At 48.8% G+C, this 12,765-nt stretch overlaps 1 protein-coding gene across 2 annotated transcripts in view; it reads right to left on the bottom strand.

Annotated features, from left to right (window-relative positions):
* The window catches only part of SRF (serum response factor), a 404,589-nt gene that overhangs the window by 241,639 nt on the left and 150,185 nt on the right, over window positions 1–12,765 (bottom strand). Inside the window, exon 3 of one of the 2 annotated variants that reach the window (XM_085610157.1) lies at window positions 3,179–3,271. The exons of the other annotated variant lie outside the window; for it this stretch is intronic. Within the exon in view, the coding sequence (XP_085466283.1) occupies window positions 3,179–3,271 (93 nt within the window). The remainder of the gene's footprint in view (window positions 1–3,178; window positions 3,272–12,765) is intronic. 2 annotated transcript variants of the gene reach the window in all.

The following is a 12,765-nucleotide window of genomic DNA, read 5'->3' as shown; positions in this document are numbered from 1 at the left end:
GTTAGTGGCTGCACTGGGACACGGAGTCACGTGGGACCCGCCTCCGACAGCAACCATTCCCTCTGAGCCACAAGAGTCCGGCTCCAAGAGGTGAAAGGAGTGTCTACGCAGCCACTCCCCACCCCAGTGCCGGGGCGTATGTTGCGTCCCGGCGCCCTGCTCGTCCCTCTCCCACGGCACAGAGGTGTGCTCTGCGGCAGACACTACTGGAGCTCAAAGATGAAATGCAGTAATACACATGAAAACACCCGAGGACTTGGCAGAAGGTGTTTCTAAAACGGGCCTGATCCCGGGCCGGCGCAGACACGGAGATATATTTTGAGTGGAGGCGGGGGGTGTGCAGCGCCCCCGACCCCGCCCCGCCAGTGTCCTCACAGCGCCTCCCCAAAGCTGGAGACAGCTGCAGCTTATAAGGAATGTGAGGCCCAGGCCGGGGCTCGGGCAGGGAAAGGGAGCCTTGTATGGGCATGGAGGCCGACTCCGACTTTTATCAATGAGAGGCGGCGCGAGGCGGGGCTGGGGGCCTCGCAGACCAGGGCCCTGCCCGACCCGGGCTTCTTACTGCCAGCAACGGACCAGCAGGACCGAAACTACACCGCGGCCACGGACTTCATTACTACAGGCACCTATGTACACGTGCCCTCGACGCAGCGCCTCGAGGCCCTGACTCAGCAGGCAGGCACCGTGCTGCAAAGTGCCAGGGCACACAGCACTGCCCTTGGACACCCATGCAGACCATGGATGCAGCTTGAGGTCCCTCTTCAAGGCAGAGCCCGGCGACTCCACCTGGAGCTCCCTACAACATCTCCAGAGGCACAGAGGGAGAAGGTTACACTACACCTGGAAGGCTCTGTCAGCTGCATCCTGCGTGCCTGCGGGCTGCGCAGCGGGCCCACAGCGCGCGCCTCCGGGCTGTGCAGCGGACCCACAGCGCGTGCGGGCTGCGCAGCGGGCCCGGCGCGCGCACCTCCGGGCTGCGCAGCGGGCCCGGGGCGCGCAACTCCGGGCTGCGCAGCGGGCCCGGGGCGCGCACCTCCTGGCTGCGCAGCGGGCCTGGCACGCGCAACTCCGGGCTGCGCAGCGGGCCCGGCGCGCGCACCTCCGGGCTGCGCAGCGGGCCCGGGGCGCGCACCTCCGGGCTGCGCAGCGGGCCCGGGGCGCGCACCTCCGGGCTGCGCAGCGGGCCCGGGGCGCGCACCTCCGGGCTGCGCAGCGGGCCCGGGGCGCGCACCTCCGGGCTGCGCAGCGGGCCCGGGCTATACTTTGGTATCACAATTGTAGCTAATAAACATTTGAATGCAATAGGAGAAATACAATGCAGTCCCATGGGAGAAAAACGGTTATATGCATTAACAGGTAAGTAGACAACGTACTCTTCCAGTTTTCAGGGATTTAGAGGGACACTAGGCAAGGGTCGAACTGAGGTAGGTACTGCACCACCAGCGGCACTCGGGCAGCCAGGCTCGGAGGTGACCCGGGCCCAATGTTATTCAATGCAGACTGAGATCCCTGAACAAGGTGCAGATTGCAGGGAGGGACCCGTGGCTTCAGGGCAAAGGCCTCGGGGTTAAAGCAAGCACTGGGGGGGGGGATGAGAACACAAGGCAGCACTAACCTTACACCGCCAGCAACACGAGGCAGCTGGGTGCAAATCAGTGTCGGGCACCCAGTCTGTTTTAATTGGGAATCTCGGTCGCACACAGAGGCTGCAGGCTCGGACAAGGAGGCTGGATGAAGGAGACCACCGGCAGAGCAGCTACGTTGAGAGCTCAAAGGAGGGCTGGGCACCGTCTGCTGAGTTGATGATCCGGGGTGCCCTTTGGTGTCTGAGCAGGTTGCGGTCAGGGGGCATTCCTTCGTGTTGAGGCTGCAGGCAACTTAGGGGGGTCCAGGAGAGGTCAGCCACCAATGGAGTCGAGGTCCAGATCGCTGGGGAAATTTCACTGGACATGTGAGCCACGCAGACTCTGGACGTGGGTGTCTGGTGCAGGGGTTGCAGATTCGCCTGGATCCGGAGTCCTTGAAGTTGGACTTTCCCGGACTGGGCCGCTGTCCTTAGGAGATCTTGTCTTTGTTGAAGAGTGGCAGTCTTACTGGGGCTCTTAGAAGTGGCTGGGCACAGGACAGGTGTCTTCTTCGTAGGCTCTTTCTGCTGGAGGTGGGCTTGTAAGGCTGAGGCCAAGTCATCAGTCGTCTTCAAGCATTGCTGCACAGCCTCCTCTTCGTAGGTTGCAGAAATCAAAGGTTCAAGGGTGCCCCTAAAAACTGAATTTAGGTGTGTTAAAGGTACTGGCAGGTAGTAGCCAATGGTCTATTTTGCCTTTAGGGAGACTACACCCTTTGTATGTACCCCTTTCTATCGCTTTGGTGAGGGGCTTCCCCGAACCTTATTGGTTAAAATCCTTACATTCAAGATGAAGGATTTCTTAAGGAGGGGGTCACTTCAGCTCTGGGCACCTTAACGGTGGCCGTAGCAAAGAGGGCACACACCTGTCCCGACTACTAATTTTCCCGCCGACCTTGCCGCCAAAGGTGGGGCTTGGTGGCGGGCATGTCCACTGACTGAAGAGGCCCGGCTAGCATTACAAAGAGCAGGACGCCTTTGAGCTCATAGCCCTGAATGCTGTTCCTACTAGAGGGTAAGTGTGAAGCCCCTCCACCCAAGCAGGCTTTGTTCCTCACCCACGAGAGCACAAAGGCTCTTACTTCAGGGGGTCAGAAACTTGTGTGAGGCATGCTGGTGCAGACCAGTCAGCTGAACACGAGGCAGTTGGCTGTTTTTCAGGGAGCATCTCTAAGACACCCTTTGTGTGCATTTTACAATAAATCCAACACTTGCATCAGTACATTCTCTGATGATTGGGACATTGAAACTGTGAATATCATGCTATCTGATTTAGAACAAAGTGCTGCTTTTTCCAAAAATGATTTGTACGATGATACATCTGATCTTGTCACCATGCATTGTTATCAGCATTATAGTCATAAATTTTTGCACAAAGCTAGTATCCCACGTAACATTGTTTACTTACAATCAATGAGAACATTGCCCGACACCACCGAAAGGTAGTTAACAAATGTTTTCACAGAAGTTTGCTTATTTTCTCGGTTTAACACTTCAGACCCGACCTCATTATTACAAGGTTGCACCTACACCTTCAAGGAAAAATATGCTTACCAACATGAAACCGATATACTCTGCTTCCTTTATTTCCCAGCTGTCTTTACAAGGATTCGACTTTTGGAGGGACACTATAGACACGAAATCGGTCTGGGGGGAAATAAAGATTGGCAGGTTCAGGGAACTGAGGCATTATTTAGAGCGTGTCTCATACCACAACAGATTGTCTTTCTGAACAATACAGTGCAACAAACTTCCTATCTTGGACTAGCCAAGATCAAGGACTTGAACACACCTCGGATTCCCTCACTTGCACACTTTGAGGGATGGCAAAATCATAAACAACAGTGAGGATGAGCAGAATGACATTTTACGTGATGGTTCATACAATTCAAGGATCCCAAGTGGAAGGGATGGTTGGTTTGGCCTATAGACACAAATAGGTGTCAGTTAAGATTCAGGTACCGCTGAAGCGTTTAGTATCCATAGGCCTTATCAAAGCTACGTACAACAAGAACATCCGGGGAGGTGACATCCTACAGTGTTGGGAAGTTATGCCTACATTGGCTAAAAACCTCAACAATGTCCCAGGTGAAACACTTATCGTTACTTAGATGACATGGACCTAAGGGATTTTTTGTTAGGTCCCCGAAAAACAAATCAAAAAAGCTTCTTATGCGCTATTTACAACGAAGTATGAAAAATCTCTGAACAGGAGGCTGCAGAGAGATAGCGTGAAATTGATAGGGCTAACCTAGAGAAGGCTTTGGCAGTGGTCGACAATGGCATGACCACACCAACATCAAGGATTTATTCACTGGGCAACATAGTTTCTTCCGCTATAGATATTATTGAACAGGATGTGTCCATTCTTTTTCATGAGCAATCACAGCTAGGATCAAGTTTGTTACTGAGCTGGACGTTACAATCATTGCACTCCGGTCACGTGCCCTGGCGATATATCAACAGTACGTCTGTTTTCTGCTTATAATTTAACGAAACAACTGACAACAATGACACGAAGAGATGCAAAAAAATACAATGCTGCACATGAAAAATTAGACCAATTACCTTTCACTGTGGCTGAATCAACTTCCACAGAATGGTTAATCCATGGCCACATCACATTGCCATTGACATTTCAATTTCAAATTGGTCTACAGTACCACCAGATAGGCAGGCATGAACCGTTGGTGGAGGAATGCATCCATGAATCTTGGGAGTTGCCATACAGATTTAGATGCAGAAATAGTGACACTGAAGTGTCAGCGGTTCAGACTCCCAGAATTTGTTAAGTGGATCTTAAATTTGTCAGGATATTATGCTTCACAGAGCTTGCAACGCATCGGTTGCATACTTATCTCGTCACTTGAAAGGGTCCACAGCTGCCATCATTCATTCAGTGTTCAAACTACTCTCGAACAAGAGTTATCGGATGTTGAATAATCAATATTGCTGCAGGATGCTGCCAGGCATCGCTTATCTGGTCACAGTAAGTTCCAGCGTTACTTGTTGTATGCAAGTATTGTTTCCACTGACCCATACAGTCAGGGAGGCGCCGCTATGGCCTTCGGGGAATGTTTCCCCAATACGACCTCGGCCTGCAAGACTTTTGATCTACAGGTTGCAAGGTCTTCAGCTGAGATACAGGCCCTAGTCCGAACTAACTTCCCGCCCCATTTCGGGGAAAATGGTACATAGTATCTTTAACATGTCTGATACAAGTGGGATAGCACACTTATGTAAGACCATAGCTTCTGAGCTATTAAGCACCTTTTAGATGATTTTTGGAATTATTCCATCCTTGATACACACTGTATTTGGAAGCATTTTCGGAGGTCGTCTTCTTATCCTGCTACTTGAAGTGGGTGTCCTGGCTTTAATTTTTCTGCTATGCAATGGACGTCTCAGTTACCAAGGAGATGGAAAAGGCGCTCTTGGAGCGACTGAGAAGTTGGCCTGGTATATGCGTACCACCAGTTAGAGTGGGCACCTTGCACCAGTCCAAACGACCCTTATTGATGATTATGTTAAAGACAACCTTTATTGAAAGCTATACTAGTGGTACCTATGGAGAGCAGCCTACATGCGGAGTCTCGAAGGAATGTAAAGCAGCTTGGTTTACCAGATTAAAACCTCCTGAATGATCAAATGAAAGGAGAACCACACAAGATATATATAAAATATATGTATTTATTTCTAAATACTCTCTACTAACCTCTTTATGGTATTAGAGAACAAGATACACAATATTAAAGCACTAGAACGACAGTGAATAGCACAATACACAGTGGGCCCCGGGGGAGACCAAACCATATATTAAGAAAGTGGTAAACCACGACTTGACTAGAAAGCGCCTAGAGCACGTAGAATCGCTGGGACCCCAAGGAACCACCCAAGGTAGTAACACAGGGGACCCACAGGGGATGCATGCAGTGTGAGAATGCAGCCACAAGCTCCGTACAATCCTATGGGAAAGTCGCGGTTGGAATTTTAAAGATTAAGGACACTTAGGAGAGGACTTTGTGCAAACCCTTTCAAACTTAAAAAGGTTCTAAGGCCAGCACCCATGTGAGTAACGAAGTACTTGTGTTACCTAACCCAGGGAAGCCGGATGCATAGGTGTCAAATGGTGTCGGGAATCTTCGTCGTTTTCAATGGCGTGAGGCTGCAAAGTGCTGCTGCCGGGAAGATGAGAAGTGTCTGGTGTGATCCAAGCCTGGATTGGAGCTGAGAAGAACCTGAAAGCAGGGGGGACAGAGTCTGGGTCACTTCACAGTGACCAGGGGCTCGGTAGACGAGTACCCACTGATGTCGGGTGTTTCAGGTGCAAAGAGGTGAAGCTGGACTCTGCAGCCACGGGGACCAGGAGACGTCGACGACCAAAGTCCACAGGCGAGCTGTCCCACGAAGGATGTCTAGTGCTGGGGGGGGGGGGGGGGGGTCAGTGTCCGGATTGGAGACCAACAAGCCTTGGCACTGCAACCCACACGGTCAGAGAAAAGATGCTTCGGTGAGGACAGGCAAGGTCCTGGGGACTCCCCAAGCGATGGGAAAGTCAGGGCAAGTCTGGAGCAACCAGGAAAGCCCACTGAAAGTTAAAGTACCCTTCTCAGGGACCCACAGGTCGCGAAGGGACCTCGAGAGGAATCACAAAATACCAGCCCACGAAACACTCATGGAATGTAGGCCGGTAATCTTCGGTGGAATCACTGCTCAGGTTCTGGACTACAAGTTGCCCAAAGCACAGCCTCCGGAATCGCCAAAAAGCATATGCTGCTGCAAATGTGCACAGTCCCCACGTGGGTTGTGGGTCTCAGGTTTGCTAAGAGCACTAGTCGACCTCGGGGAAGCTTGGGAACCCACCCTGACATTGTATCACTAAGGCCTACCACCTACCTGCTCTCTGACCACCTCCTGTTCCTCTGCCCCACCCCTCCCCCTCCCCATGGGGTTTATCCCAAGACTAAGTGCACTAATCGAGGTTCTCTCAGGTCTCACATACTATCTCAATACTGCACAGCACACTTGGACCTCCAAACCTATATGTGGATCACTGCTCTACTAATGACTCTTGCAAGAAACTGCTGTGGTTCAACACAAGACAAGGTGCACTAATCGAAGCAATCTTAGGACTCATGTACTACCTCAATACTGCACAGCGCACTTGGACTTCCGAACCAATATGTATAACAAGATAACAGGCTCTATTACATGACTCTTGCTGTTAAAACTGCTGGAAAGCGCTCCGATATCCCTGGGTCCGGCCAGAGATATATAAAACTCCTAAAAAAAAAATTTTTTTAAACTCCTGTGTTGCTAAATCTTCGGAGTCCTTCAGGAGCTGCATAGATGCAAACCGGTCAGATGCGTCTTTGGTGCCTGCCTTGCAGGGGAGTAACTCCTTTACTCCAAGGGAGATTCTTCAGTCATCCAATGTAGTGTAGATAGTTGAAGTATTTGGTTTCTGTAGCAGAGTTTCGTCCAGGTAGATCCAAAGTCCTGTATCCAGAGGTTCCTACTTTATACCCAGGGAAGGGGTGGGACAAACTCTGGGGACCCACCTATGGGAGGGTCAGGACAGAGGGGTGGCTACACCCATATCCTCTGTCCCGTTTCGCACCAAATGTACCCCCAGTGCAGACATCAAAGCACTCTTGGAGTGCACCCACCCAGCCCCAACACACTAAAGCCTGTCTGGGAGGTGGTCACACCTCCCTGTGACAGGAAACATTGTCCAGCCTTCCCCTGCCAGAGTTTCCTCCAGCAACAGGAGGGCAGACTCGTGTCTGTGACTGGCAGCATCCATTTTCTTATGCCAGGGTCTGTGGAGTTGGTACCGGGTGTACCCGTGCAGTCATATTTCTCCCTCTAGTAGGGTGGAATCATACCTCCCACACCAGTTACTGGTGTGGAGGTATGATTCCAAGGTGTTCACCACCTTACACAGGCTGCTGTAGCAGACCTGTTGTGTTATTTTGAATGGTCTCCCAGGGGTGGCATAATACATGCTGCAGCCCGAGAGGCCTCTGGGGTACCTATGTCCTAGGTACATAGTATACCATATACTAGGGACTTATAGGGGTTCCCCAGAATCCAATCTGGAGTGTACCTTATGTACATGAACAACCAATTTAGGGAGAAAGCAGATAGACTGGGGTCCTGATTAGCAGGATCCCAGTCAAACTAAGTTGAAAACCAGCAAAACACCAAGCAAAAAGTGGGGGTAACCATGCAGTCAGATTCCACCTTCCTACAGCGACATTGTCGTGAACGAATGGTACTCCATCTGGGCACAACTCTGCTTCAGGAAGTAAGTGAGCATTGGTTTCTGTCATTCAGATCAGTCTGGGGTGACTGCGTTTGGCCTGTACTCCGCTGCTTATTCTGCAGACAAGAATGGGTGTTGACATCGGTCTAACACTTCCATTCATTGCGCCTCCGGACGTGGATGTACTGCTGGACCCGTTGAAAGCCCATGTAGTGCAGTGTCCTCAGCGTATTCCAATTCTGATGTCGGCTTTCTTAGAGCCACCAAGGGATGCCTCAGCTCCTGTTGGATTGGACACCGGGTCTGCACCAAGCTTACAAGCATCATAAGCTTCCTCAGCAACAGCTGTGGGAACTGGAGAAGATCACATTTGCTCCATTGACCTGATCCAAGAGGTGTTACAGGGACAGTCGACTACGAAGGCAGGTAAAAGTAATGTTGAGTCTACCGCACAGAACACAAACATTTGGCCCTCTGTGTGCTGGGAACAATTTGTCTTTTTCAAAAACAACTAAATCTGGAATTCGAAAACATTTGTTTTATTTTTCCTCTTCTGCCCTCACTGACCACTACGGCTTTCGGATTGCTCAGTTGGTCTGACAGTATATTGAATTTTTAGAGGATTTAGAGAGCTTTTTTTTAACGTATACAACAGTTTTACACATACCATGTTTTTAGATGTTTTTTAAACTCCTATTTTAGCAATGTTTTATGCTTTTATAAACAGGCATATTTTAGAATTTAGTATTATGTCGTCCAGTCAGATGAGGAGTGGGTGTTATGAACCTCAATGGACCCCAACATAGACCTAGGCAGTTACACAACCTTTTATCTACATCGGTCCTACCATTGTTCTACATACCAGGTCAGGCGATTACCTTTTACCTAGTTAGGTGCTGAATGAATGTCATGTGGTTTTCTCCGAAAACTAACCTCATTTATTATGCATGAGGATTCTAAGAATCCCAGAAGGATTACAATCTTCTGCATTACAACTCTGTATAAGGGTCACCCTTATCATCATCCTTGCCAGACATGCCCACATAACACTTCCACGTAGCACCCCTGAGGGTACCCTTCGGGTATATAAGCACTACATCTTCCCTGGGCAACCCAGAGGAGAAAGGCTTCCATGCTGACAAACTGATGCAAGAAGCAGAGGTCCCAGCATGCAGTGGTCTGACATCAATTGCAGGGTGTCCATCTCGAGACCAAGACAGGGTACCACATCAGGTAATGGGGTTGGCTCTATCCTAAGGGGATTTTTGGCTACAGACCTACATACATGCTAGGTACATTTAGGTACATCTAGTTGGGGTTTGCATCGTAGGAGTGCGCATTATTACGGTTATGTATATATATGCCTGCATATATTCATGGTCTTAGCACTATAGTAGAATTCTAACTTACTAGTGCTCATATTCTTATATCTTTTTCTGTCTTATGGTTGTTGCAGCACAATTATACTAGAAGGCCGCTGGTTCAATAAATACTTATTGAAAACATCCCCGTTTATTTTGTGTATCTCTCGGAGACAAAGTAAGCATGAGTGACTGAGCAAAATGTACTGTACTGCTTCCACTATCCTTTCAGGGTCAGAGTTGTCATGTTTGATAGATGCCAGAAACAATTCGCTCCTTGGTAAGAGTGGCTCATCGTGGCACTGTTAGCTAGCTGGTCTACAGACTAACATCCTTCGGGGGTACCTGGAATCAGTCTGGATACCAATCCCCTAGTTTATGTTGTCTAAACGCGCAGATCCTACATAGATTTGTTGGAACTACACAACACCTCGTGCCAGAGCATGCAGTGTTTATTCTGACTGGAGTTTCCCACTGAAACCAACAGGGATCCCGATGTAGATCCAGCACCCTACACCCAGCCGCCTGTGCCACTGTGGACGCACTGTGTGCTATCTTGGATCCCACTTTGCCCTGAGCTAAACTCTAGGAGCTTTGCTCCCACATCCAAGTGGCGTGCCAGTGAGCAGCCACCAACCGGAGGCCCCCCATCCCTCATTTGGACAACATTGGGCCTCAGCAGTTTGCATTCAGCCGCCCTAGTGCAGCTGAGGGTGTTCTTTGAGAGCATCTTTGACCCTGGGGGAATCCTGGTTCTAACCCCAGAAATCCAATGCGCAAGACAGAGTACTTACCTTAAGACCGATAACCTGATTTTCTCCCATAAGATTGCATGGACTGCTTTTCTGTGAAAAAGTTATGTGGAGTTGAAAATTGTATGAGAACCTAAGAAACTGTTTTAAGAAAACAAACTTACTTACCTTTTATGCATGAAATGTCCCAGTGAGATATCTGGGCATATCACAGAGTAGAAAAAGTAATCCTGAAAAGTAATCTGGAAAGTAATCTAAAAAGTAACTGCAAAGTAATTTCAACTGTTTCTGGACATTTGACCTGCCTGTAACAAAGCCAACTGCATCCAATTGCTTTTAACTGTATTCTTAAAAAGTACTATTTTACTTACTTGCACCAAGTCCTGTTTGGTTCTAAAAATAAAATGAAACAAAAGAAATATTTGATACAAACCATTGGTCTGAGTTCAGTCTGAGTGTGCGACATCATTTCTTGCCAGAGTGTGTACAATAAATTCTTAACACTAGGCTCTGATAAGGCCTTACTGCTCGCCCACACTACCACAAATGGAGAGTGGGTGCTATCCACTTTTTATATCTGTAAGCCTCTGGGAATCCACTAGATTCTGGGCACACTATACCTTAGTTTGGCATAGTATATACAGAGTCAGCTTCCTACAGCAGGCCGGTGCCTCACTGAGGTAAGGATGTCTCTGGTGTCGTGGAGCAGTCACCATAGGTTAGTCCTTCCCAGTAGAGGGTCCTTGTGCAGGATCTCTCCTTACTCTGCCTCCATCCTTTTCCTTGCCAGCCCTGCTAAGCTGAAACCCTGCCAAGGGCAGGAGCCACTGTTAAAATATAAAGATCAGAGGCAGCGGGGAAATTAAATCAAGACCAGAGTATGCAGTCTATGGCTCTGAGGGGAGCAGGAGCTCTAGCTGCAAGTCCCACATCAGCAAACCAAGGGGCTAAAATGAAAGCAGCACATTCTTGCAGTAAGGAGAGCGAAAAACCCGGAGAAAAGGCAACGCAAAAGATAGTATGATGGAGCAGGTATCAATCTTTTCAAATAAATCAACCTCCCCATGATGGCTACACCTGCACCTCTCCTAAATGGTGCCTCTACTGGTGCTGTATACATTATAGATAATATGAACAGCAGTTTCAATCCCCAGCAACGGAATAGTAGTTATTCCAGGGAGGTGGACTAGCAATTGGATATACTCAACAGAAGTGGGAAAAAGATAAATCAAAGAAAAAGGTTGGTAAAGAACACAAAGAGTACCCTCTACTTCGTAGAAGGTAACTATATGTACAGAAGGTTTGGAAGAAGTCAGACTTTCGGTAAAACGAGACTCTTGCAAAGGATTGGCACCGGTTTCTGTGGATAGCTTTGTTGCTAAATCTTGATCCAATGGTTAACACTGGGGGAGGAGAAGTCTCTGATTTATGGTCTCAAATTAAAGAAACCGACTTGAGAGAATGGGTCAGGAATTGGCAATTGTTGAAAGACTATCCAAACAAAAGAAGGGGACCCAGGAGCTGATTATGGTCCAGTGTTCACGCTCCTCATGCCTAGCGATTACAACAAAAGAACACTGTTCCTATGGTCGGGTGCAAATAGTCACCCAGGCCTATCAAATAAAAGAAAAAGAAAAACCCAGAAAAAGGTAAGACCCCAGGTATAGTGCGTGAACCTACTAGAGAAGTGGGAAGAACATCTCCTTTTACTTGTTGCCCTCACACACCCCGAAGGATGTCATGCTTCATCATCGGGCAGGTGCTCCTCGTTGGGCCGGCGCTGCAATTCCCAACGGGTCCCCCGAAGGGTCGCTTTGTCGGAGATCTTTTAAGGACTGCCGGATGGTGCATGTGGGTGTGCGAGGAAAGTGGGTGCTCTATATAAGGTGCATAGTAACGTGCAAGATAATTAAAAGCTGGCCAGGGAGTGTCATACAGCATGTGTAGAAATGATGAAACCCTAGGCAGCATAAAAAGGAATATTGTCCTAAAGGGCATAGTATGTCCTCATGTAAAGGGTCCAGGGTCCCCATCTTTTGTTTGGATAGTGATAGCACGGCAGTTGTGCCGAGGGACCTCTATCTTCTCTCTTTCCGTTTTCCTTTTTTCCTTTCACACACTAGGCATTTTGGTCCCATATTGCGGGCGTATAATACATTTTTTTTCTATATATTAATTTTTATACATATATTCATGCCTTCATTCAATTGGCTTGTTTTGGGATATCTACTTCCCTACCTCCTGCTCTGTTTGAGGTATCTTAGCTACTGGGGTTATAGCCACAATGAGTGTGGGCTACCTTACGGGACTCTGTTTGACTCTTTTGCAGAGATACTGGCCCAGCCACACCAGCATCTCTTGTGGGTGGCGGGTATTATTGCACACTAATTTTTGTGTCCTGACACCTGCCTGGTGAGAGCCAATGTCATTATACATGCATTTTTCAACTAGAACGCCGATACCTTGTCACCGGATGTAGTCTCCCTGGTTGACGCATGCGCATCCTTGATAGCATCTCACGCATGCGCATGACTTGGGAGCTCACCCGGACACCCCGGAAGGGGATTTCAATCGGGTTCCGACTTCCCTGAGTATATTTAGCCCGCTTCCCCGCCAGGAGTAATGCACCATTGGCGGATGGATGGACGGGTCTCTAAGATGGGAGCCGGTCCCCGACCAGTATCGTGAGTACAGAGTAGACACCCGATATGTGTTAGTACACCCTACAGTAGCTGAGTCACCTCCTTGGATGTTTTATAG

Source organism: Triturus cristatus, chromosome 6 (assembly GCF_964204655.1).
Source record: "Triturus cristatus chromosome 6, aTriCri1.1, whole genome shotgun sequence".
Classification (NCBI taxonomy): domain Eukaryota; kingdom Metazoa; phylum Chordata; class Amphibia; order Caudata; family Salamandridae; genus Triturus; species Triturus cristatus.
The sequence above is the reverse complement of the archived record's forward strand: the minus strand, read 5'-3'. Positions and strand labels throughout refer to the sequence as shown.